We start from the raw sequence: 27,548 nt of genomic DNA, 5'->3' as shown, positions 1-27,548 counted from the left end.
CCAGGAGTCTGTAACCTTGTGCTTTTCATCAAACATTCAGCATCACTGATTCCACTTCCTGTTAACTTATCAAACTAACCAATGAGTGCAGCTGTATTTCCATTAGAAGCAGCAACATGCGCCGCAGCGCATCGTGTTTATTTCTATAACGCCTCCCTGATCAGCCGCCGCGCTCGCATCGCCTCAGAAGACATTTATTTGCAATCAGGCTGCAGCTGCAGCTGGATGAATACTTAAACACTGGAATCGATAAGTTGAAATGGTTTGCATTCATCTCGGTGAAAGCAGAACTTATCGGTGACTGACGATGTGCTGCACGCCTGCTGTGAATACCAAGGTTTCACGTACCGGAGCAAACGATGCCGAGAGTCTCTGAGCAGCGGCTGCAAAGCTGAGATGATCCGTCTGCAGCGACGCTCAGTCAGCTCAACATGCACTGTAAAAACAGCATATTTACATCTAAACTGCACAAACAACAGTCTTCCTCTTGCTAACAATCTGAGGTTCTAACATCAATTTACCCCAAAAACATGAATTAATCATGAATGAAATGTGTAAATGTTATTTACGCTGCATGCTCCCCAGATAGGAAAAGTTATTTCATGAAAAAATTAAATTAAGTCAAAGGATATGAGAGCAAATACATCATGAAAGTCGTTTCAAGCTGAAAGCGTGCCTGAATCAGCTTCTTCTGCCAAGTTCAAATAACAGGAACGACGTAGAATATTTAGTTAGACACTGAAATAAACGTCTGCCTTGCAAACCGAAAGTCCTGGGGTCAAATCCCAGCCTCCCTGCATGCATGCATGAACAATAATCAAACAAAAGTTTAAATTTGCTGTACAGATAAAAAACAGGTAAAGAAAACCTACAAGAAATTACAAGATATGTGTTAAAAAAAACTGAAATTAAAAAAAAAAAGCTGAAAATTTTTAATTTAAAGCAAATATCTAAGAACTCAAACATTTACTGATAAACTAATATGTGATCTTGAGCAGCTGTCATGTTTTCTGTCTGGATTTAAAGACTGGTCCTCTGACATCAGCTGTGACTGGTGCAGTGCATTCTGGGATTTAGAGTTTTCACCAGGCTCCTTTGTCCTCAGTGTTATTATCCGCAGGTGAACTCAGACGGCCATCTTCATGATTTCAGCTCAAATTCTGATTATGTTGCAGCCAGGAAGTTATTTTACTACAAAACTATGAACTGATTAAAAAACAAACTAACAGATAACAAGATAAAGGACAACTGGAGCAGGCTCTTTTTAAAAGACGTGTGGCATACTGAGGATTTAAATCTGGGAGCAGCAGATGAAATGAGAGCAGATTGTTTTTCTCGGTTATTTCAGCCTGACAGGAAGCATGAATATTTAAATAGATATTTTCCCCTCAAGGACAAAAAACACCTTAAGATACGCTTTCACCTCATTTCAAAGTTGCTCTTTTTTTACCCCTGCAACTTGCAGCCTCCGTCTCTCTGATGCTGTTTATCTAAACTCAAACTAAAAACACAAAATACTATTAATTTTCTCAAGCAAGCTTCACATAAAAACAGCTCTTCCTCATGGTTCCAGCCTGCAGGAGCGGATGTTTCAGTAAACAGGGAAGCACGCAAACAAGAGAAGACGATGTCCGTCTTCATCAAGTCAGAGGAAGCATTACTGTCGGGTTGCTGTTCTTCATCTCCGCTCCACAAACACAGATGTCTGCACACATCTGGAGCAGCGAGAAGCCGGACGCTGGCAGCATGGCGCCCTAATAACCAGAGCAGAGCTCAGTAATCCAGTTGGATGACATGGCCGTCCGTCCTCACTGCGCTCCAAATCAAGAGTGATGAAGACAAGCGTCACACACAAACAGCAAACTGGGAACACTGGGGAGGAACGAGTGGGGGGGCTGGACGGAGAACCATCAGGTTCCAGTTCCTCTGGAGTCGATCAAAAACAGGAGACGGGTAGCAGGAACAATGAAATCCTCATCAGGTGAATTGTACCTGATCCATAAATGCATCTTCCATCATCGCTTGAAGAAACCGGCTCAGAAAAACCACACTGGCTGAGTTACTAAGGTCACCAGTAGGGTCGTTAAGGTCAATTGGTCCACTAAGGTAACTTATTTGCAAGCTGCAGATAAATCTTTGAGGTTCTAACATTCCTTCTGGCCCGTTTCCACGTGTCTTTAAACTTTTGTGGTTTTTGTGCGAGTCTGAAGCAGGCGACGTTCATCCTGAAGGTTTCGGACCGCAGGTCGCTGCGGACCGTCATGTGGACACGCAAGCACTGCAGAAGGTTTTTATTAAACCCTGAAGCTCTGTCCGTGTTTCCATCAACATTTTTTATACAGATTTGAAGTATTGCAATAAAAACGGTTGATGAAAATGGCAAAATTCAAAATAACGTCGTCAATGTTGCATAACATTTTTTGTGCTTGCTTGAGGTTCTAAAAGGGAGATAGAAACAGATTTAGTAAATTAGTTCTGACATAGCAAACATTTACCAATTTAACTTTTGCATTTTAAAGTTCAAAGAAAATTTACATGATGATTGGATGGAAATGAGAGGCAGGGATCTAAACGTCTGCTTTGCTCTCAGCTTCTGCTTTAAATTCAGACTGAGTTCATTTCAGCAGCTAAACTCGGATGGAGGAAGAGTTGATCGACTGTTTGCAGTTTCTCCATCCTGGACTTTTAGGAGTTAAATGGAACCAATGTCTCCCTTCAGACCAAAACACAGGAGACCTCTGAACTGGAGGTTGTCATGGGAACAGACTGCATCTAACAAGATGTGCATTAAAAAGGTGAGGAAATTCTGCGAAACTATTTCTCACTCATGGAACCTGTGGAGGTAAAAATGGTTTCTACAGCGAAGCTTAAAGTTCAGCTTCTCTGCAAAGCAGGAACAATTCAGAGGGTTTGAGTTGATAAAGACAGGAAGGAGAAACTTTCAGTTCCATTAGCATTTCTTTCTCTGGGTCGGTGTGTTTGGGTTCTTTATGGGTCGGTGTGTGTTTGGTTTCTTTGGGTCGGTGTGTGTTTGGTTTCTTTGGGTCGGTGTGTGTTTGGTTTCTTTGGGTCGGTGTGTGTTTGGTTTCTTTGGGTCGGTGTGTGTTTGGTTTCTTTGGGTCGGTGTGTGTTTGGTTTCTTTGGGTCGGTGTGTGTTTGGTTTCTTTGGGTCGGTGTGTGTTTGGTTTCTTTGGGTCGGTGTGTGTTTGGTTTCTTTGGGTCGGTGTGTGTTTGGTTTCTTTGGGTCGGTGTTTGTTTGGTTTCTTTATGGGTCGGGTAAAGAAACCATAAAGAAATGGTTTCTTTATTCACACACCGAACCAAAGTTTGGTTCCTTCAGGCCAGTGTGTGTTGGGTTTCCTGACCGAGCCGAACCAGAACTTGATCGAAGGGGACCCGTTGGTGTAATCCTCTCCTGAACTTTAATCCATTCTGTTTATCTATAATTTCCCTCCTCAGCTCCTCCATCCTCCTCCATACGATTGTTTCTGCACCTTTTCTATATCTTCTCTTATTTCTCCTCAAATGTTTGCACTGCCTTCTCTCTCTCCTCTCCTCCTGATCCTTTTCCTCACTCCTTCCTTCCTACTTCCATCCCTTCTTCCTTCTCCTCTTCCGTCAATAAATCTCTTCTCTCCCTTTCCTGGGACTGAATCATATCTTTGTCCATCTGCCATCATTTAAATCTTCCTGAATGATTCCTCCCTCCTTCATTCCTCTCTTCCTTTCCTCCCTCCCTCCTTCCAGTCCCTCTCTGCTCCTTTACGATGGAGCAACGTCTCTTAGGTAGTGAGGAAGAAGTAACGCTTCTCCTCTGACTTCTCGTATTTCCCTTCCTCCCACTAATGTTATTTTTCTCTCTTCCATGTATCCATTAACATCCATCCATCCATCCATCCATCCATCCATCCTGCTCCTGTTCTGTGATTCCTTTTCCTTGCATAACTATCATCATCTCCTGTCTCTCCTCCCTGACCTCCCTGTTCTTTGTCCTCCCTAATTCCCAAAAACAAAAAATCCCCTCCTTGTTACTCCTCCCCTGCCCCTCCCCGTTTCTCTCCATCTCTTCTCGACCCGACAGAGCGGCGCCAGGATCAACATCTCTGAGGGTTCCTGTCCGGAGAGGATCATCACCATCACCGGTCCGACAGACTGCGTGTTCCGAGCTTTCACCATGATCACCTTCAAACTGGAGGAGGTACACACACACACACACACACACACACACACACACGCACGCCCACGCATACGCACACAGTTGTGTTTTCATCAATTGTGGGGACTTCACATTGACTTCCATTAATTTCTACAGCCTAACTCCTACCTCAACCTTTACCCTAACCCTAACCATCACAGACCTAACCACTAACCCAAAAACAACAATTTCCCTCATGGGGACCAAGAAAATGTCCCCACAAGGAACAATGGTCCCCATAACCCCACACTGTAGACAGAAATAGGTTCCCATAAGGATATGAAAACCTACAAACATAAAAATAAGATTTTATTATTTATTTAGTTACAGCACCTTCCAAAAGTATTAAAGTCATCCATGACTAGTTGAATATGTTATCATTTTCTCCGTTAGCTTTAAAGTTTTTGTTTGTGAAATATAAAAACTCATAATTGCTTCAAAGACTGTATATTTTATTTTTCACCTATGGAAGTTGACATTTTATTACCTGCGCACTGCATACTGGGCCAATGACGCTATAGCTAATGCCATTAGCAGGAGCTAAGATCATTAACTAGAGCTAATGATGTTAGCTCAGGGTAACATCATTAGCTCTAGACAGTTTTAGCTAACAATATTGCTATGAAACGGCTGATTTTAGCTGGAATTAGTTGAGAAATGCTTCATAAAATGACTCTTCTGTCGTTAGGGGTTCTGTTTGAGATGATTTTAAATGCAGCGGGTCAGAACCTGGTCCAGAACCGTGTTGCTGGGTGCAGAATCATCTGAGAGCTGCTGATGGGTGTGAATAAGATGAAGTGAGAGCGGAGGATCGATGCGGAGAGCTTCATAGAACGCTGAGCAGGCGGCAGCTGGGACTTAAGAAGAAGAGAGAGACGGACGATGAAGAGGAAGAAAGATCAGCTGTTATGAAAAGTTAATGAGAGGAAAATGGAGAGATTATAAAGACAAGGTGTGAGAGTGATCAGGGGATTAAAGGTGTGAGAGTGAAGTTTTCCTGATTTCTCCTCAGAGCCTCTGCATCCCTCAGCTGATCTCTGCCTGCTGATTATGACTTTTAACCCTGAAAATGAAGAATTGTGATGTCACACTGAGTTCTCCATGATAAGATATGTTATCCAGCAGGGTGAGCTGCAGCAGGGTGAGCTGCAGCAGGATGAGCAGCAGCAGGGTGAGCTGCAGCAGGGTGAGCTGCAGCAGGATGAGCAGCAGCAGGGTGAGCTGCAGCAGGGTGAGCTGCAGCAGGGTGAGCTGAGTTTAACCTCAGAGATGGAGCAGAAACTAAAGCAGCCAACATCCAGAGGAAAACGTTCAGAACGTCTGGAGAACAGCAGAGAGCTGCAGGATGGATGGATGGATGGATGGATGGATGGATGGATGGATGGATGGATGATGGATGGATGGATGGATGGATGGATGGATGGATGGATGGATGGGTGGATGATGGATGGATGGATGGATGGATGGATGGATGGATGGATGGATGGATGATGGATGGATGGATGGATGGATGGATGGATGATGGATGGATGGATGGATGGATGGATGGATGGATGGATGGATGGATGATGGATGGATGGATGGATGGATGGATGGATGGATGGATGGATGGATGGATGATGGATGGATGGATGGATGGATGGATGATGGATGGATGGATGAGTGTCTCAGCTGATCTCACCTCTAAAATCAGCTGTGGATTTCCTTCCTGTCAGTGATGTCATCAACATGGCTGCTGTTTCTCCCTCCTCCGACCCAGTGGGTTCGGTCCAGAAAAATTGGTTCTGATGGAGCTGCCAGCTCCCAGTGCAGGTTCTAACTGGTTCTGGCTGGTTCCGTCTGGTTCTGTGGACTTCAGGATTTCTTTGCCAACATGAACTAAAAGCATGAAAGTTATTTTTCTCTCCTCTCCTCCGTCTCGTCTTCACCTCTAAATGATCCCTGGTTCTAAATTTACTCGTTTTTTAATCAGCAGAACTTCTGTCGTTCGCTGGGTTTTAATTTATCTGCCCCCGCCTCCTGTCCGGTCCGGCCTCTTTCTTTAATTAAGTGGGTAATAAATAACGGCCCGGATCTGCAGCTCTTAATGCGATTGGCCCAATCAATGAAATGGAGGCGGAGTAAAAACGGCGGCGCTGCGTGGTCTGGGCCAGCCAGAACAACGTGATCAGAATAAACTTTCCATGGGTCCCAGTCTCTGTGCTGAACTGGTTTCCTGTTAAACTGGAACGACATTCAGGAAAATCTGGATTCCTCCTGATCCAATCGGACTGTTTCAACCGATCCTGAAGGAAGTTTTTCTCAATTTTGTTCCCTAATCTGCTGATAAATTTCAACTTCTGCCCTTTGTTTCTGCATTAAGTTAAATTCCTCTTTGTCTTTGATCTCCTTTCATTGCATAATTTTTTTATTATTGATCACGCTTTAACTCCGTCAGCATTTCGTGCTTTGACTTAATACCAGCCTGGAAAACTTTAAGGTTCTTTCAGTCTGGAGGTTTTTACTGAACACAAGCTCTGATTTTACCAGATGAACATGAACCTCTGACTGACCTTTAGCCAAAGGAAGCAGGTTAAAGGTCAGAGGTGACCAGGTCCATGTCTGGTGGGCTGATGGACGGACTTCTTGTCTGTCCTCAGGACCTGGCGGCGCTGGTAGCTAACGGCACGGTGACCAGCAAACCTCCGGTCACGCTGCGGCTCGTCATCCCGGCCAGCCAGTGCGGCTCGCTCATTGGCAAAGGAGGGTCAAAGATCAAGGAGATCAGAGAGGTGAGTCTGGACCAATCAGAGGCAGGCTTATGTCAGGAGGAACAGGTGAGACAAACACAGCGCCACCTGGTGGTCTAGGATGGCATATTCAGAAATATTGACAGGCTACGTTCACACAGTCAATCTTGGTGCTAAGTTCTAGCCAGGTGAATCATGTTTTGTGTGTGTGTGTGTGTAGACAACAGGTGCGCAGGTTCAGGTGGCCGGCGACCTTCTCCCCAACTCCACGGAGAGAGAGGTGACGATATCCGGAGGGCAGGATGCCATCATCCAGTGTGTGAAGCTGATCTGCACGGTAATCCTGGAGGTACGTTTTCATCCTGAGGCTCCATCATCATCCTGATGGGACCAGGAGACAAAATCATTCATAAAATCATTTCTGATTCAGGGATGACTGGTGGGTCAAGGTCAAGGGTCGATCACTGAGATTACAGAGTATCGCATCAGAAGAGACAGATGCAACATTCAAACTAAGTTTTTATGCTCGCTTGAGGTGGTTTTTGAATTTCCTGAAAGAGTTAATGCACTAAAGGGAAACGTGTGACAAACTGTCTTATCCTCTGGCGGCTCTGTGCCTTACCAGAGGCACCAAACTATGTGGAAGTCCGAACCCCAGCAGGTTGGCGGACTCTCAGCGTTCTGTGCTCCAAGCTAGTTTTCATCCATCACTTCCTGTTTATTGCAGCCATTTTTAACATCTGATGAAATCACCTAAGTTTTGCAGCCTGGTTGATTTTCTCCAAACCTGTAGATGGAAACACGACTAACTCTCTTCTTTTTTTGTTGTTTTTTTTTTTGCAACATTTTAAAAGTTTGCTCAAAGGTCACATGACAACTGGAGGGAAATGTGGCTTATTGTTTTCACATTTATTTCAATTTTTTCCAAATTAATTGAGGAATTTGTTTCTTTTCTGCAGTTGGATTCCTGCTGTTAGCTCGGTTCATGTTTTGTTTTTAAAAATCTCTAATGAACATTAAGAAATTCACAGACCTTATTCTTTAGATCCTGGTGATTAATTCAATCACTGGGATTCAAGTATTTCTTGTTTTTATGCTTTAGAAGAGGAGGAGAAACTTCAGGACGTAGAGGAGGCTAGAGGATGTTGCCACCGGTGGCACAAAGTCAAGTTTATTTATATTTAAAGGCAGAAAAGAGACTCAGCAGGAAGAACAGAAGTTCATAAACCTGGAAGAGCAAAATGGTTTTTCAGTCTGGATCAGCTGAGATCAGAGAAATGTGATTAGTTTGAATTGATTTCATTTCCTTGTGAGCTTCGATGCTGCAGACGTTTCTGAATTACCCAGCAGGTGAAACGTGTTTTTCTGCTGGAGGAGAATCATCCAGCCGCTCTGTGCGTCTCTGCTCTTTGCTGCGGAGCAGGTCAGCTACGGAGGCTTTTTGTGGTCAAAAATAACACAGTGAAGGAGCAGAAACCTTCGAGCTGACAGCCGAGCTGAAGCTCATTACAACGCGCAGCTGCAGGGGGGAAACGCTGAAACTCTGACTTTCATCTCACAGCGTTCAGCTGGAAACAGGGAAAGACTCCGGAAGCTCATTGGTATTCCCAGCGTCGGGATCTGGGAGGAGAGACGGCAGGAAAACGCTGAGCTCAGCTGGATTTGATTCTTCCTAAAAGCCGTCCCTTCTTTCATCCTTTCAGTTCTACCTCTCAGATACGGAACGTTATCGCTGCCATTTTCAGCCCAGGAAAAAACATTTTAATGTCATTTATTGATTTGAAGGGTAAACAACTAAAGAAATCTACGGAAGTCTTTTACTGCCAGAGCTTAGAATTAAATTCAGGAGCAGAGCTCAACAAAAAACATTTCTGATTTTAACAAAATTTTGAAAATTCATTATAATGAGATTTATATCTCATTAAAACCAAAACATTTTCTCTTTTAAACGATAAAAGTTGTAGAAGTAAAACATCAAGAATTGAATATCATCTGGAAGAAACAGGGTGAGAAACGGAAAGTTTTAATGAGCTAGTTGTGCCTTTTAACAAGGATCTCATGATAACAAGAAACTTCTTCATTTTAATAAGTTTTGCATCTCGTAACGTAAAAGTTTCTTGTTCTAACAAGATTCTTCTCTGCTCATCTGTTTGTTTCCCTCTGCAGTCTCCACCGAAAGGAGCAACCATTCCATACCGGCCTAGTCCAAGTCCAGGAACGGTGCTGCTGGCAGGAAACCAGGTGAGGACGAAAACGAGGCTTTTTCTGTTTCTGCTTCTGGATCAAAAAATGTTCAGTCGACTTTCAGATGAATTCAGGAATCTGCCGAAAACATAAAATTATTAAATACTTTGCCACATTTCTAATTTATTTATTGGTTTATTTCTAATTTATTTATTGGTTTATTTCTAATGTATTTATTGGTTTATTTCTAATGTATTTATTGGTTTATTTCTAATTTATTTATTGGTTTATTTCTTCAGGGTGTAAAATCAGAACAATTTGACTGATGATTTGCATTTCATTAAAAAAAAAAAGTTCCTCTTTTTGCAAGACCTGAGGCCCGGTTCTGATCCATGATTCCTAGTGAAGGAAGCTGGCTCTTTAAATCAACTCTAATATTTAGTTCAGATTATTTCCTTTTATCTAGAATCCAGTTTGGTTCAAATTCAGCTGCAATCAGTCAAACTTATTCCAATCCAACCATTCATATCATCACATTTCAGGTGATTATAATTCAATCCAGTCAGATCCAGTTCATAATTGGTGCTGATTGATTATTGATCTAAAGATGTACAAGTTTACATCTTTAGATGTGAAAATCCAAAAGAAGAAAAGTCAAAGTTAATACCAGCGATAGATAATCCATAAATGGAGATCAGTAAATGATCTGCATCTTTCTGTTGACGTCTGTAGAAAACAGGGAACATTTTAGGATGGAGTCAGTAAAACATCTGAGGAAAGAAAGAAAATCATCTACAGCGTCATTAAATATAACAATAAATAAATAAACAACTTTTAATTATGAACATTAACCAAGAAGAAACTCTCTGCTTCTTGATTAAAGCTGCAGTCTGTAATGTTTATAAAAATATGTTTTTACGTTTTTATTAAAACTGTCTCCATGTGGAAACTGTTCAATATGCGACAGATAATCTGTAAAAAAAAAATTAATTTCCTCTATTGAGGTTTTCACAGATTATCTGTTTCATATTTTACTGTTTCCACCTGGAAACTGTTTTATTACAAAGTTACAGAAACAAACAGGAAATCAGTTTGAATATCAAACGGAAATAAAAAGTGAGATGTTCTCTACGCTTAGTTAGAAACAAAATTAATCATTTCAGAATGAAATATCTGAGAATAAAAAAAAAAAGTTGAGATTTGATTTATTTTACATTTTCCTCGTTGCTGCTGAGAAGTTTTTAATCCAACTTTTTGTCCGGTTCTGAAACATGAATTTCTTGACTTTGGACCATCTGAGCGTCTCAGAGAAAGTCGCTTGTGAAGCTGAAAGTTTCTGAAGTTTTTGTAGAACTTCTTTGACCCGATCTCGGCTCCGATGGGTCGGCAGGAAGCGTGAAGCTGCTGCAGAACTCGGGTCAGCCTCAGCACCTCTAACTGCAGCGCTGGTTCTGTTCCATCCCGGTTCTAGGTGTTCGAGGCCTCGGACTTCGGATCTCACCCGCTGTTCTCCATGGCTCAGGGCGGATTGGACCTGCAGCAGGTGAGTCATCAGAGCCCAGCGGCCGACCTTTGACCCGAACACGACTGTGTTCTGACTCAGGATCAGGATCAGGATCTTTTCTGGTTGGTTAAATAAACCATGAAATAAATGTTTCTGATAATGTTTAATCACATTTACATGTGAATTAAACGGTTTTCAATGAAACAGTCTATTGGACCCATATGAACTTCAGTTTAATTTGAATTTATTCAGTTTGTTTATGGCGTTGATTCCCAGTTAATGTCGCCTCATGCAGACGGATCCAAACTCAGTTCCATCCATTCTAGTTACAGTTATAAATTATTACAGTCAAGTTGAGTTTAAAAAGGTTTCATGTCAGGAAACTCAGCAGAAGGTCGTTAATTTACCCCCATAATGAGGATGCATGTGGCGACAGCGGAGAGGAAAAACTTCCCTTTTACAAGAAGAAACCTCCAGCAGAACCAGAACCAGGAGACAGAACATTTCTCACTTGGAAAAGGAGATAAATTATTTATTCATTTACATCTTTCAATGTATTTCTGTTGTTTTTATTAAAAAGGCTTCAGTGATTAAATAAGACAAAAATCTGCAGAATCTACCAATTTTTTATGCAATTAGTGTAAAAAAATAGAATAGAAAGCTAGAAATAAACATTCGGTTACAGTTAATTTCCATCTGGAACTTCAGTTTATTTTTCTGTATTTTGTCTTGAAGTTCTGCAGAATCGAACCGTCAGATGTTCGGTCCGAGGTTCAGATCTCATCTTCCTCCTGGCAGCGTTTGTCAGAAACGATCTGAAGCTTTTCTGCTGCCTTCATTAAAGATGCACACCTTCCTCCTCCTCCTCCTCCTCCTGCCTCGCTCTTCGTCGGCCATCTTTGAAACGGTCGTTTATGTGAGAGCGGGCTGCGTTCGATCTGAGCGCGCTCCAAAACGTTACCTGGAGTCAGATCAGCTGTTTGAAATGTGAATGATGATTTATGATGAACTGAAAACAGAATCATCTCTGTGGTTGTTGAGACTCCTGGTTCTGCTGCTCCAGACGGGCTCGGATCAGAACCAGAGGCTTAACTTTCATTTCTCAGTAATGATTAATTTATGACGAACCGTCCACATCTTTCTTTTTCTGATGATTAATGTCCTCAGAACCGCTCTGCCAGTCCGGATCAGAACCAGAACCAGCCCAGCTGAGTCCGGCTGGTTGTGGATCAGCTGCGGTTCTGATCTCACCTGATCTCAGAGGCAGAACCCGGTTCAGATTTCTGAAGTCACGCCTTCTTTCCCTGAGATTGGTTCTGATCCAGTTCCTCCTCCCACTCACAACTTGAACGAACGGAAGGCCGTAAACGCGGCGCTGCAGCGCCCCCCGCAGGTGGACAACAGACCCGCTCCCTTACTTTTGCTCCCACCTGATGAGATCACTCCATCAGAATCAGCTTTCTGTCAGAACCGGATCCGGTTCTGATCCGTTCTTGATGTCAGAGACAAACTGAAGGTCCAGTTACTCAGAACAGTCCGGTACCGGATACGGAGAGGACAGGTGGACCGATTACTCTGACAGCTCTGAATGCAGCAGCCGCATTTAGCCACACAGCGTGTGTGTGTGTGTGTGTGTGTGTGTGTGTGTGTGTGTGTGTGTGTGTGTGTGTGTGTGTGTGTGTGTGTGTGTGTGTGTGTGTGTGTGACAACCACTGAGGCCGGTTGTCAGTGAAAACAACAGGACTGGAGCTAATTGCGGCTCAGCAGCAGGAAGGTGGCGGGTCGGCGCCGGTGGAGGAGGAAACCGCAGCAGAAATGTTCTGAAATGTTTCTGAACCGGTTCTGGATTCTTCTGGGTTTTATTCACATCATTCTGCATTTTTCAGCTCAGATGTGAAAACTATTCTGTGACTAAAATGTTGAGTAAAAAATATTGGAAGGACAATAATTTTTTATTTAAAATTGTATATATACTGTATATACAGTATGTACATATATATATATATATGGAGGACTGCTCCTGTCAAAATTGGCAGTGTATGAAATGTAGAAATACGTGGTTTGATTAAGTAACTAATGTGCCAAATATTGCAACCAAAAAAATTAAACAAATAGAAAAAACCTTAACTAATTTTTTACACTGTGTATAAAGTGTTGCCAGTAGGGGGCACTATGCAGAACTAAACACAGAAACTTTTTGTTTTTTTCTTCCAGTGCTTCATGTGCCTCACTGGCTTTAGAGCTGCTTCTTTACTGGTTCCAGTAAAACCAGCTCAGCCACTTCCGCTGCTGTAATCTGGATTTCTGTTAATGTAAAAGTGGACATGTCCCGTCTCCGTAGAGGACAGGGTCTCTCTCTCTGTCCTCCGTAGAGGACAGGGTCTCTCTCTCTGTCCTCCGTAGAGGACAGGGTCTCTCTCTCTGCCCTCCGTAGAGGACAGGGTCTCGCCGTCTGTCCTCCGTAGAGGACAGGGTCTCTCTCTCTGCCCTCCGTAGAGGACAGGGTCTCGCCGTCTGTCCTCCGTAGAGGACAGGGTCTCTCTCTCTGCCCTCCGTAGAGGACAGGGTCTCTCTCTCTCTAGAGGTCAACCTGATGATCTCTGCTTTCTGTTCCTTCTGTTTCAGACGTACGCGGTTCAGAGCCACTACGGCATTCCACATTCAGAGGTAAAACCCGTTTCTGGGAGCGATTCCCGCTCAGCTCCATCATCTCACGGCTTCTGCTCTCTGTTTGTCTGTCAGTTAGTGAAGCTGCAGCAGCTGTCCATGCAGCAGCAGGGCCTGGCGTCCATCAGCCAGGCGGCCACCGTCCTGTCCGGTACGTACAGGAACAGCACTCTGTCTGCTTTCCATTTGATGCTGTTATGCAACCACCGCTTATTTTCCCTCAAAGTCTTGCTTTTATGAGTTGAAACTGTCAGCAGGTGGCGCTAAAGTTAACATTCCTTATGGGAAAGCAGAAAAGCGGTGAAAAACTGAAAGCAGAATAATATAAGCAGGTGAAAATCTGATGGAGTTCAAAATCCGGACTGAAAATCCCCAAAACATTTTAGAACAAACCAGGTTTTATTTGGGATTAAGGAACATTTTCCTCCTTTTTTCTGTTTTAGAACCTCCGTTTGACTAATTAATAATTGTTCATTCTCACCAGCCATGTTCAGTTTGCTTTAATCCGGCTCCAGTCCGTTTGTCTTGAAAGTCCGGTTTGGTTGGTGAGGTGTGAATGCTAAGCTAACTCTGGTCCTCCAAATTTTGGTCTGGATTTGCATATGTGAACGCCAAGCAGCGCTCCACCAGCAGGAAGTGGACTACAGCACAGGGCATTCTGGGTAAATACAGCCAAAGCTAACATGCTAGCCTAGCGCTAGCAGCAGAAATGGCTCCTTGTCTTCAGCCAAAGACTAAACAGAAATCCTCCAACCGCTAAAATCTGACGCCTCCATCTTGTTTCCATCTGGTGAAGAAGGAAGTTGCTCTCAGCGTCTTCAGTGTCGTTTCCTTCAGTGGTTCTTGGTGCAGTGCCCCCACAGGCCAGGAGGGGAACAGGTTGGTTTGGGTCAGAACCACAGCAGCTGGAGGTGGAGCAGAGGATGGAGTTCTGGTTCCAATCTAAGCGAGTCCACTGAACCATCAGGTGGAAAAAACCCAAAGTTCATCTCACTCCTTCCTGTTCCCCTCATGCTCTCTGCGGGAGAATAATTTCACTGTTGTGTAATCTCTGAATGCTCTGAATACTAATCTGTGTGTGAGAGCTTTGATCAGAAGCCTCCAGCTGGGCCGACGGTCCGACTGTCGAGCTCCTCTCTCATGTCAGCCGATGGCTTCGGGTTTCTGTCCACTTCATGAGGATTCACGCTGTTTCTGGGGAACCGAGCTGGAAATCAAATGTGTGACAGAACAAACAGACGATTCATAAATCCATGCAGATGCTCAGCTGCTTCTGAAGCACTGAGGTGTTTGAATAAATGATGAAAGATGCAGATCTGTGATGATGTTCTGCTGCAGATAAAGAACAGCTCAGACTCAGACAAGGGATGAGAAACGTTTGGGGAAAAAGAGACGGAAACAGAACGGAGAAAGATGGAAGAAGTCAAAACATAAAGAGAGAGACGGCAGACAGGAGAAGAGAGCAAAAACAACTGTTTTTATTTTCTATTTCCAGAAACAAACCTCCATCTGGTCATGTTTCATAAAATGTGATCAGATCTGAGGATCAGCAGAACATCCAGCGCTGCTTCGAAAACCAAAGCAAACAGAATAAATCTGTTCAGAGCAGATTCACAAACTTAAATCAGGTTTTGATGTTTCCACTGATCAGGAGGCAGTTGCTATGGTTACGGCCCTGCTGCCTCAGCGGTTCTGAACACGGCCCGCGGAGCCGCCACGCTGGATTCAGGAGGAGTTCTGGGTTTTCCTGCTCTGATTCCAGAACTTCTGCTGTTCCGGATGGTTCTCTCTGATCCGTCTCTTTCTGTTCCCCAGGAGCGGTGGAAGCGAATTCCCAAACCACGTCTCAGGAGCTCCTCATTCCGAACGATGTGAGTAAAACGTCCGGCTCAGGTGGGCTCCTCCTCCTCCTCCTCCTCCTCCTCCTCCTCCGTTTCTCCAGAAAGCAGAATTCACTTCTCCTCCTTGCTGATGTCTTTCTGACCTGGCGTTGTGTTTATGATCACACACACCTGAACGCTTCAGTTTGTCCTGAACTTTATGTGAAGCAGGTTTAAAAATACAGCAAACTGCATGAAACATAACGTTTTAATTTTAAAGAACATCCTTAAATAACAGCTGGATGCTGCATATGATCAGATTTATTACAGCGTCAATGTCGTGTTTTATTGAGTGCCAAATAATATAATTGATCAGTTTTATGATTCACCAAATAACTAAACAGATTATTTCTGTCTGAGCAACAAAATAACAAAAACAAATTCCTTAATTTTGTATTTTGTAAATCCAGTTGCAGAGCAACAGAAATCTGTCATTTTATTAATAACTTCAGCTAATCTGAACATTTCTAAGCCTCATCTTCAGACGCTGACATAAGTTTGAAAACTGAAGTGATGTTGGACCAGAAGTTCTGCTCCGTTTTAAACGAGAGTTTAAATTATCATCTGTCTCATATTTGTCTCTTTTATTATCCGCCTGAGTTAAAACTCCAGAGGAGGGCAGCTAATCTGCGTACGGACTCCGGTAAGCTAGCATGCGTTCCTACAGATGTGCATAAGCCTGGATGTTTCAGAGGTCATTCTTCCACAGCGTTTTCCCTCTGAAGGGATAATCTCCACCTTTAAAGGATCGTTTCCTGCAGTGAAACATCCAGTGTGCAGACCTGCTTACACGTGAGAAAATGTCTCCGGTTGAGAGTAACAGGGAGCAGAGAGCTTTAAGCTCCCGTGCATGAAAGTGTGTGATAGGTTTGATTGTGAGCTAGTGATCAGGGCCGAGCAGAGCAGCTTAATGACGTCCTTTAGCTCCCAGTTAGCGCTTTAGCAACAGCCCTCCGTCTCTTTCTCCTTCACTAAACCTTCCTAAATTACAGGGGCAGCAGGGAGTCGCCAAAAATAGCCGCCGGCGTTTTCTGCCTCGTCTGCTTTAGGCTGATTTCATCCAGACCTCAGAGGAGAACCGGCAGCCAGGCTGAAGCCTCTGCTCGGTTTCCCCTCCCTGTCTGTGAAGCCGGTTCCTCCGAAGTCACAGCTGGTTCTATTTAACGCCAGCAGGGGGCGCTGTTGGGTGGAACTGCTTTGGTTTCAGGAGACAGAAACTGTCTCCTGTGTGTTTTTTAATGTTTCTATCAAACCCGACAAAATACCAAACAACGTCACAGCAATTCGTTTTGTCAGGATGCAAAGGAGGTTTTGTCCTTCAGAATATCACTTTGGTAGGAAAACCTGTTTTCACCATCCAGCTCAAAATGGGATTAATTCATTATTTGTTTTGACAAACTTGCTTATCAAAGTTTAGATATGTTATTTTGAAAATAATCCCAGAAAGAAAACCTTCCACTTTTTAAAAAAGATTCATTTTACCTCATGATGGAGTGTTTCCTTCCCACTGTTTCCACATGCTTCCTCAGGAAGAGGGATTGCTGCATCAGACTGAACCAAGCAACTGAATCTAATTGATCTCGATTTAAATGTCTATGTGATGTGATTCTATTGGTATGTTGTCCAACTAAATGTCTGGTTTGGCCACTAATAACTATTCATAAATGCAAAAGGCAATTATTAGCACAATTAGTAATTTAGGTCAAAATTAAGTCGGAATAACATAAAGTAACAGCCAGACATTTCAGTTATTGTTTATGAGAACCGTCCTGAAAATACTCAGATTTTAAAATAGGTTTTAACACCTTAAAGGTTTTAAAATAACAATAGATGAACGAATAAATCTGCTTTGGTGTTTTCAAACAGCAAAACATGTAAGGAATAAAAACAACGTCTCTTTAAAACATACAAATTTATTAACAAAAATAATTAAAGTTTACAGGTAAATACTTTAATCATCAAACTCACTAAGCTACTAACTCTCCACTGAACTGCTGAGTAAAACATTGAAGGATCCTGAAAACTAACAAACTACTAAAGTAACTAAAGTTAAACTAAAACTGAACAAATAAGAAGAAAACCAATAAAATTATGCAATGACAGCTTCCCTCCGTCCCAGTCCAGATTCACTCGGATCCTCTGGATCTTTTACTGGACTGATGGATCTGTGGGAGCAGCAGGTGGAGACCCTGCTGAGCCTGGACCTTACCTGAGGAGCCGCTTTTCATTGGCTGATGCCCATTCTACGTGGTCACGTGCGTGGCCGTCTCACAAACACACTTAGCTTCCCGTTAGCTAAGTGCAGCATAAAGGCAGAACTGATACAACTTCTACACCTTGAAGCCTGTCTGCTACACAGTCTGACGTTAGCTAAACAGATCAATATGCAATGTGTCTGTATCTGACATACACTAAAGATTTTATTTTAGCAGAAAAGGCTTTGGACTAAACTGTTACTCGTGTTAGCCACGTTAGCACCAAGTACAGCTAGTCAGTCAACCATCGCTGTGTTCAGGGAAGCGCTGATTAATAATCGATAAATAAATATCAAGCCTGGAAACTTGATATCATAACGGACTGAATGTTGTTTTTAACATAATCTTTGCTCGTCTTACGGGGCGCAGGCGGTTGCCACGGTAACAGGTGTGCTTAAACTACAAAGAGAGAGAGAGAGAGTAAACAGGTAGGAGTGGTTTTGAGTTGATCACCTGTTCAGGTTATTTTACCTTTGTTTCCCTTTGCTGTGGCTCATTACAGCCGCTGTAGTTTCTAAACGTTGGACTAATTACCTCGTTCGTTTGTGAGTTTACGTCATTCACAACAAACATCAAATAGAACAAATATAATTCATAAAATTTTAACAAACAAATGGCTTCTACCGCGGTAATTATGTGAAATTAAATTAATTATATCCCAACTTCAGAAGATTTGCCTTTACCTTTACAGAGCTCTTTGGTTCCTCCTATCAGTCTGTAGCTTCTCATATTGAGGTCAAAGGTCAGATCTACCATAACTGACTGACACCTGCTGGCCTCAGGTTTGCAACCAGCTTGTGACTGAGAAACCAGTAACCTCCTCCCAGATGATGACATGAACTTGTTAGTTCCTCTGTCCATTTAGTAGCTGATATATTGTGAAAATCCGGTAGAAATGATTCACTAATCAGTCATGTTTACATAAAAACAAGGCGCTGCCAGGCTTTGCTTGTGAGACTTGAGGTCACGTGGGTCGGTTGTGGGCGGAGCTTGGTAAGGTCCATTTACCTTCATATAAACCTAAAACCACCAACAGACTGTATTTTCCCTTCCTCTGAACAGACTCTTCTATCACACCAAGCATCCAGTCTTCACTGTGTCCAACATCAACATCCCAGCTGTGGTTCCCTGAGTTAAAACCCTCAGAGCTCAGAACAGAACGGCATGACTTAAACCTGCCTGGATTATCAGGAAGCTGCTGTTCATCTCCTAAAGTCAAACTGGTCAAATCGTCAGACAGGAAGAGTCTTGACCCAGCCGTGTTTGGGTCCAGAACCAGAGGAGTGTAGGTCACCATGTTCTTCATGTTGCTCCAGATGTTGAAGGCCAGGTTGCCCAGATGTTTGGCCTGGTCTATCAGAGCTCCTGAGGGCAGCTGTGGATCCTCCAGCAGGGGGCAGCGCTGGACTCTTTCCACTGCAGCCTTGTAGTTGTGCAGGAATGAGACGTCTTCAGCTCTCAGCTCCTCCTCTGTGGCTCTGACTGTGTCTGAAAGAGCTGCTATCTCTCTGCTCAGAGCCTCCATCTTCTCCTTCATCATCCCTCTCTTCTGCTCCTCTTCCTCCCTCAGTGCAGCCAGCCTGGCCTCCTCTTCCTCTGCTAGAAACTGATGAAGCTTCTGAAACTGCTCAACAATCTGCCTCTCTGTGTGTCGGGCCTGGACCTTCCTGTGTTCTGCTGTCTGATCAAACTCCTCTTTAACTTTCTTCTTCAGCTCCAGTTTCTTCTTTAAAGGCTCCAGAAATGTTTTCAGATTCTCTCTGTGATCCTGAGCAGCTTCATCGATGGGTCTGAATCTGTGGTTGAATCTCTGCAGACAGAACAAACTGGCTGCTGATGATTCAGACAGAAGAGTTTGAGTTTCTCAAAGTCCAGACTGCAGAGACTTTCTGAAACATTTTGGTTTCTCTGCTGCAGGAATGATTCAGACTCTTCAGAACCAGATTACAGGGTGGATTCAACTTCGAAGACCTTTTCTTGCTTCCGGTTCTCTCTCCACCAGTTCTTCAGACATTCCTTACAGAAGCTGTGGCTACATGACAGAACAACCGGATCTATAAAGACGTCCTGACAGATCGGACAGCAGAGATCCTCCTCTGATCTGGAAGCCATTTTGTCTCTGAGTGAAGCTGAAAACACAGAAGGTCCAGTCAGTCACGGCTCCCTCCCTCCTCTACTAACTTCCCTCAAAGTGTCTCTGAGTGTTCTTGGTCCAACTCACCTCCAGTGTGAGCAGCTTGAAGCAGCAGAGTTGGAGGTTTCCACTTTTCTGTCCTGCAGCTGGACTCACTGAGAGGAAGCTGCTAGTTTGGTCTGAAGGTGAATCTGATCGTCTCTCTGCAGGAACCAACAACCACAAACTGATTCCTGCTTTAGTTCAGGTGTATTGGATGGTGGGAGGAGCTTAAACCTTTTAGACCTGCTGTTTCACTTTCCACTGAGGAGCAGAACACCAGAAAAACAGCTGAAGTGCTGTGAATGAAATCCACTAATCCCAGAATGTTTTTGTGAACATTTCACCTTCAGTTTCCCTTTAATGTTCATCTTCTTTGTCTGATCTTCCTCACAGCTGATTGGATCAATCATCGGTCGCCAGGGAACCAAAATAAATGAAATCCGGCAGGTGTCTGGGGCTCAGATCAAGATCGGCAGTCAGATCGACAGCAGCAGCGACCGCCATGTGACCATCACCGGCACGCCGATCGCCATCAACCTGGCTCAGTATTTAATCACCTCATGGTAAGAATCAGCTGGACAGAAACACTCAGATGCTCCAACTGGGAGTCCTCACAGAAAACCAGTTCAGCTTCAGTCTGAAAACTTCAAACCAGCAAGTGGCCAAATGAGCAATAAGCATCAGGGATGAAGTGGGAAATGCAGGAGCCAAACCGAACAGAACCGTTTGGAGGAGTCAGTCAGTTGTTTAGTTCTTCATTAATAAACTGAACTGAACTGTTCATTCAGGACCTGAGAACTGTAATCCAGCCTGATGGTTTCCTCCAGAGCTAAAGCTCTTTGTGACATTCGGAGTGTAACCGGACAGAAATATGTTCTGTAAACGGTTCACATGTTCAGAGCCCTGATCCTCCCTGGGGGCCGAATCAAGGCCCTGAACTTTTCAACCTTTTGCCGCTTCAAGAATCTACAACAAGTGGGACACAATCGTGAAGTGGAATGAAATTTATTGGATATTTTAAACTTTTTTTAACAAAAAAACTGCAAAGTGGGGCGTGCAATATTATTGGGTTAGGGTTAATACTCTGTAGCGCCACCTTCTGCTGCAACTACAGCTGCAAGTGCCTTGGTTTCGTCTCTATCAGTTTTGCCAATTCTTCCTTAAAACAGCTGGCGCTCAGTGAGGTTGGATGGAGATCACTTGTGAACAGCAGTTTTCAGCTCTTTCCACAGATTCTGCATTGGATTCAGGTCTGGACTTTGACTAGGCCATTCTAACACCTGGATATGTTTATTTGTGAACCGTTCCATTGTAGGTTTTGCTTTATGTTTGGGATCTTCGTCTTGTTGGAAGGTAAATCTTCCCCCCAGTCTCGGACTCCGCCAGGTTTTCTCCAGAACGGTTCTGTATTCGGCTCCATCCAGCTTCCCTGTCCCTGCTGAAGAACACCAGGCCCAAACCATGATGCTGCCACCACCATGTTGGGCAGTGGGGCTGGTGTGTTCAGGGTGATGAGCTGTGTTTCGTTTTGCATTGTGGCCAAAAAGTTTTATTCTGGTTTCATCTGACCAGAACCCCTTCTTCCATGTTTGGTGTCTCCCAGGTGGCTGGTGTCAAACTTTAAACCAGATTTTTTATGGATATCTTTGAAAAATGTCTTTCTTCTTGCCACTCTTCTATAAAGGCCAGATTTGTGCAGAGTACCACAGATTGTCGTCCTATGGACAGACTCTCCCACCTCAGCTGTAGATCTCTGTAGATCCAGAGTGATCATCTGCCTCTTGGCTGCGTCTCTCTGCGTTTCTTCTCCTTGTTCCAGATTGAAGTTTAGAGGGACGGCCGGGGTCTTGGTGGTGATTTGGTCTGATACTCCTTCCAGTTCAACATGATCACTTGCTCAGTGCTCCTTGAGATGTTAAATCTTGGGAAATCTTTTTGTATCCAAATCTGGCTTTAAACTTCTCCACAGCAGTACCTGGGACCTGCCTGGTCTTCATGATGCTCTCTGTGCTTTAAACACAACCTGAGACCATCAGAGCAGCTGCATTTATAGGGGACTTGATTACACACAGGTGGTTCTACTTATCATCATCACTCATTTAGGACAACGTTGGATCATCCAGAAATCCTCCCTCAAACCTCTGGAGTGAGTTTGCTGCACTGAAAGTAAAGGGGCTGAATATTATTGCAGGCTCCACTTTGCAGTTTTTTATGTGTTAAAAAAGTTTCAAATATCCAATAAATTTCGTTCCACCTCACGATTGTGTCCCACTTGTTGTTGATTCTTCACAAAATAATAAAAACTTTTAGATCTTTGTGATTGAAGCCTGAAAAGCAGCAAAAGGTTGAAAAGTTCCAGGAGGAATAAAAACTTCAGCAAGGCGCCGTATGTTACATTATTATACAGAAAAACACAAACAGAAAGGGCTGGAGAGAATCTGACTCAGCTAGTCGGCTGTTTCAGGATGGCTCCTCATGCAGCTACAGCGATGATAGAACAGAGATAAAAACGGCTCAAGGTTTGTCATTAACAACATTACGTTCTTATTTGCATCAATATTTCCATCATGCAACATAACTGCTGCATGACGGACAGAGAGACAAAGAGAACAAAACTCTAAAACAGACTCAGTTTGTTCCTCGTTGAAGGGGCTCAGACTCTGTCAGCTCAGGGAAGGCGACACTTTTTATTATATATTCCAATCAGATTGAGTCAGTTGAGACGAGTGAACGGGTGAACGTTCTTCACCCGGCGGTTCGCACGCTGACCTCATACTGACATCATCAGTCTGATGACGTCTGATTCACACGGAAATATTTCAAAATTGTCAGCACACAATTTCACAAGCTGAGTCTCCTGCAGCCTCAAAATTCAGATGTCAGACGGGAAATCCTGCTAAAAACCTCTCCGACTAAATGTGAGTTCAGAGGAAACAAACATGGCCGACTGGAAGGAGCTCATCTCCATGTTTTTGTTGCCTCTCTTTCCGATTGACTTCACCCAAAATTCAACAGCCAAGAAAAAACTTCCCATTTGTAGGTCAGAAAGTCTTTCAGACGTTTATTAATATTATTTTTGAGCCATCCAGATAATCAGGATGTCCTTAAGATTGTTGGAAGGAGAAAATTGGGACAAAAATCAGTTTGGAAGTTCTTAAATGTTGGTTCTTTCCAGGTACTCCAGCTTTCTCTGGACAAAGCCAGTCTGTAGACACGATGTGTTGGTGAGTGGATGGTTGTTGGTCCTGTGTGTCTGTGTTGTCTGGTGACGGACTGTCGGCCGGTCCAGAGTAGACCCGCCTCGCGGTCATTGGTAAGTGGGGACAGATGGAGGACAGATGGACTTTGGCTCCAACTCTTAGGCGATTTTTCCTGAAATTTATCGGTATCGGTTTGGTTCTGTTTGTCCAAGAACAAAGACCCAACCCAGAGCTCAGTCTGAAGCACTGAGTACACCACCGTGTTCGTTTGTTGGAATGATGGTGTGAAGCTCTTTTCATCCGTCCTTCCTCCTTTTCCAGGGTGAATTTCTGCAGAACCGGGGTATTATCTCAGTGAAACGTTTCTGCATCATGTGTGACGAAGCTGCCGTGCTAACGTGTCTGTGATGGTTTTGTTTCCTCCTCCCTAAGCCCCCTCCCAAGCCATCACCCCAACTTATACAGCACACCCCCCATCCGTACAGCGAACCCCCTACAATAATCTGTTGCAACCTCCAGCAAAACACACCTGTCTTCTGATTTTCTGTTCTGTCAGTTTTTCATTTTTCTCTCCAAAAAAATCCTGTTTGGTTCCGTTTTGGTTCACATTCAGTTTTTACTCTTGTTTTTTTTAACATGTCTTTTATTTGACCCTCTAACCCTTCTCCATCCGACCCCCTCCTCCTGACCCCTGTGCTCCCTCCCCCTCCCTCCTCCACCTCCTTCCTCCAGTTTAGAGACCGCCAAATCCACCGCCCAGTCCTCCTCCATGTCGTCTCCCGTTGACCTGACCATGAGCTTCACCCAGCCCGCCCCCCCCGCCTCCCCGCCTCGTCCTCCTCCCCTCCTCCTCCCCCTCGGCAGCGATGGGTGCTGCACTGCCCCACGCTCCGATCCTGGGCGCCCCCTACGCCCTTCCCCTCTCCAGCCTCCTGGGAGTGAAATCCATCCCCTACCTGGCACTGTCCACCCCTCCCGCCTCCGCAGCAGCAGCCGGCGGCGGCGGCGGCCGCCATCGGCACGCCGGTGCTTCCGAGCTCGATGCAGACGGCGGCGGTTCCCGTCCCGGCTCACGCGGCGGCCGCGCTGGCGTCCTACACGGCCAAGATCTCCCGTCCGCCAATGGGATGAAGAAGCCGGAGAGACAGAAGTTTTCTCCGTACTGATTAAGGAGGACGGCCCGTCTCTGCGGTGGCTTCTGGGCTGCTCTTCAAACTGCCAGGGCCTCTGAAACTCTGTCACTTCCTGTTTCCATATCTCTCTCTTCCCGCCTGACTGCTAGCAAAGATCACTGTGGGATTATTGGATACATGCAGATTTATCTAAAATAATACCGATTCTGTGAAGCCAACAGCGATCAGTGAAGGTGAAGCGAAATCGTTTGGTGGCGTTGAGTCCGGTTCCGCCGGAGCGTAGCAGATTTAAAACGGTCGTCATAGTTTCAGAGTTAAACCAGCTGAACCTGCTGATCATCTTCACTGATGACAAGAAGGATCCTTTAAATCTGACAATCACCAAGTAGCTGCAGCGGTTACCTCTCAGGGTCAACGAGTCCGTCCCCCGCCTCTCCGTGGTTCATCCTGTAAATACACAACACCACCCTGATGTGCACCGTCACCGGAAAGAAACCATTCAACGTCCGACCAGTATGAGGAAGAACCGGGTCAACATTCTGCTCTCCACTTTTAGCAAAGTCCAGTTTTAAACGAGGCGCTGACCAGTATTTATGCCGTTGCTTCATCCTGGGTTTAAATCCCAGCTGATCCACGTCAATCAGAGACGGTAACGTTTCTTCAGAGGTCTGACCGGCATGGTCGCTCCGAAGTCCAACTGTTTCTGGACGTTTCACGCGCACCCTTTACAGTCCACAGACCCACCGAGCCGAGCTCCTGTGAAACCCTCCCACTGCGCAGATTTCAAGGCTTACAGCCGTAAACAGACAGGAATGGATGTTACCAGTTCTCAAGTTCAGAGGAGGAAATAATGATTAACAAGATGCAAAACCTCATTTTATTTTCCTTGTTACTGGGGAGAAAATCAACAGAAACCATTAGAAGGACGTTTTCCTGCCACATCGGACCAGAACCGAGCAGCGGGAGTTCAGGGTTCTGGACTAACGGTTCCTCAAACTGTCCGTCCTGCTGGCTGAACAATCGGCTTCTGGAAGTTCAACAGAGCCAAGACTTTTCCAGGGGTTGTGACAAGAAGAAGAAAAACAACGAAACAATTTTTGTTACTGCGACGTTGAGAATCGATTCCGTCAGTTCGGCTCGACCGTGCAGAGCCTTTAACTCCTTCATAATCAGAAAACTGATCGTCACGAGATTCAAACTTTACCATAAGCATAAAGGGTTAATCACAGTACCTTATTGTCACCACAAGGTGGCAGAAGAGTACCAAACTTTCTCCAAACTGCAGGAATAAAAGTAGCAAAGAAAGTTTCTGCCTTAAAACCGTTTGTTGATGCTTGAAGCGAATCCACACCGCTTTCTGCCGGTTTGAACTTTTCCACTTACAAACACTTAATTTAACCAGTAAAATGTTGTTCTCTCTTTCGTTGGTCCAATCATAAATGAGATGAATTATGTTTAATAAGCCAGCAGCCATGTTGGAGTTTGAGGTTGAGAAGCTTCATGTTCTGGTTTCAGGCAGCGACTTCTGAGCAAATCAACCGATTTGAGTTCAGGTTTTGTACGGAAGGCAAATCCTGTCCATGTTTTTATCGGCCGGCTCCGCCCACTATCATTTGGCAGCCATATTGAAATCTGAAACTGGAGGAAGTTGTTTAAGGGGGCTACATAAAATCAATATGAATTATCATCTTTTTATTTGTTTTATCAGCAGCTGTGGATGCAAAATGGTGGCTGATCTGGGACTTCAACAGTCTGCTCCTTTATTTCCTGTTTTCTACTGACAGCCATCACTTATTCAGCATCCATGTCAGAATTGCATCGTTTCATTTTCCAACAATCCCACACAGTAGAGCTTCTCTCTGGTTTCTCCTTCCTGGTTGGTTTCAGCAGCTCAGAGTCCGGAGGCGGCGGCTGCCTGCAGCCTGTAAAAGCCATAAAGACTTTCCAGCTCTCCTTCTGTCTGTCCTGCTCTGTGTCACACTGTATACTCCTATATTTTATTAAACCGTTATGAAATATTCCCTCAGAGTTTATATCACTGATCACTAACACTGAGCTGACTTTGTATACGACGTAAATGTACTTCCTGCTTCGTGTCTCGTTGGGTTTTATTGTAAAGATTTTTTAAGTCCTTTTTTTTCGATTAATTCAAGTTGATTTAAATTATTTTTTTAACTTATTAAGAGAAGTATTACATCTATGGGTTTATATGAACTTCTGTTTCCAATATGACTGTAAAACTGTATTATGTTTTTTAAGTGTCTGAACCAATTAACTTTTTCACTGTAACATTGATAATTGTCTAAGTTTGTGTTTCCACTCGTTTCATCCGACTGGATATCAGAACCGAACCCGAGAACGTTCTGAAAGCTGTCCTCTGATTCTGGACAGAACTAGAACAAGTAGAACTACGGCAACACAGCGACCCAAAATACCAAACAGCAAATAGATTCATTAGCAGTTATGAGGATTATTATGGATAAACAATAAACAAAACACAATAAATGGAATAATGAGATAAATGAGATATATGTTTATCTTCACAGAAGCAATTAAAAATGGCTGCTAATGACAACAAACATGATTTTAACCTGAAGAGTGAAAATAAAAATTCCTGCTGAGCGAAGGCAGCAGGACAGAGCAGGTTCTGAAAGTACAGAAAGCCAAAATGATCAAAACTTTGATAAAATATAAAAAGCAGCTTTTCAATAGTTTGGTAAATTGTCAGAATTCAGATTAAATGGAGACTCAAAACGAGTTTCATCCTGAAGTTGCAGTTTGGACTTTTACTTTCTAAACTTCCTAATAAAACAGAGATTCTTGCACAAACAGCAGCCAGATAAACATCAGTAGAGAGAAACATCAATGCCAACAAGCTTTTATTAGGAAGATACAAATAAACCAGAAGCAACAGCTTTAATAAAACTTTCCATTAGATAATATTTAATGATCCAAAACACTTTGATGTTATTCTACTTATTCTAGTTCTGTAGCAGATTTTCTCTGTTTTTGATTCTTTTCTTTAATTTATTCGTTTTTCCGGATGAACTGAGGAACATTTCTGGATCCTCTCTGCTGCTGCATGTCTGCTTGGCCTCACTAACACACACGCACCAGGCTGCAGCGTCTGGGGATCAAAGCAATACTGAGCAGCTTCAGGTTGAACTGGACGTGTTTCTGTTTGTATTAACTACTGATGATGATGATGATGATTAACAAGCTCACTTATTTTTATAAAGTCGCATCACTTCTTTCTTCTTCTTCTTCCTCCATCGTTTCTGTCGTTCCTCCTCCGTCTGCATGAGTCTGACTTGAATTGATGTCTATGCAAAAACAGTTCTGAGGTCCAGTTCAGGTGGACGCCGTCCGACTCGGTCTGGACCGGACCGGAACCGACCTGGTCTGGACCGGACCGATCCGGTCTGACCCGGACTGGACCGGACGTGTCGGTGGTTCTGCTTTCTTCCATCCATGCCATGTTCCAATAAACGAGCACTGAAAGAACCGGTTCCCCTCGTCTCTGTTTGTTCTGTTCAACGTGTCCAGCTCTGACCGGCTCGGACCACAAACCCAAACCAAAAGGGGAACCCTGTCGTCATGGCAACGCTACCAGAGACGGACCCAG

At 43.9% G+C, this 27,548-nt stretch overlaps 1 protein-coding gene across 1 annotated transcript in view; it reads left to right on the top strand.

Moving 5' to 3' along the window:
* LOC102219817 (poly(rC)-binding protein 4-like) overlaps positions 1–23,956 on the top strand; it is a 69,473-nt gene extending 45,517 nt beyond the window's left edge. The window contains 13 exon segments of the mRNA XM_023325683.1: positions 4,082–4,198; positions 6,835–6,966; positions 7,145–7,273; positions 9,091–9,165; positions 10,580–10,651; positions 13,238–13,279; positions 13,355–13,430; positions 15,095–15,150; positions 19,984–20,153; positions 23,523–23,631; positions 23,633–23,782; positions 23,838–23,903; positions 23,906–23,956. Coding sequence (XP_023181451.1) covers positions 4,082–4,198; positions 6,835–6,966; positions 7,145–7,273; positions 9,091–9,165; positions 10,580–10,651; positions 13,238–13,279; positions 13,355–13,430; positions 15,095–15,150; positions 19,984–20,153; positions 23,523–23,631; positions 23,633–23,782; positions 23,838–23,903; positions 23,906–23,956 — 1,245 coding nt within the window.
* The last annotated feature ends 3,592 nt before the right edge of the window (positions 23,957–27,548 follow it).

Source organism: Xiphophorus maculatus, chromosome 20, assembly GCF_002775205.1.
Source record: "Xiphophorus maculatus strain JP 163 A chromosome 20, X_maculatus-5.0-male, whole genome shotgun sequence".
NCBI lineage: Eukaryota > Metazoa > Chordata > Actinopteri > Cyprinodontiformes > Poeciliidae > Xiphophorus > Xiphophorus maculatus.
This window is presented reverse-complemented; position numbering and strand designations above follow the sequence as displayed.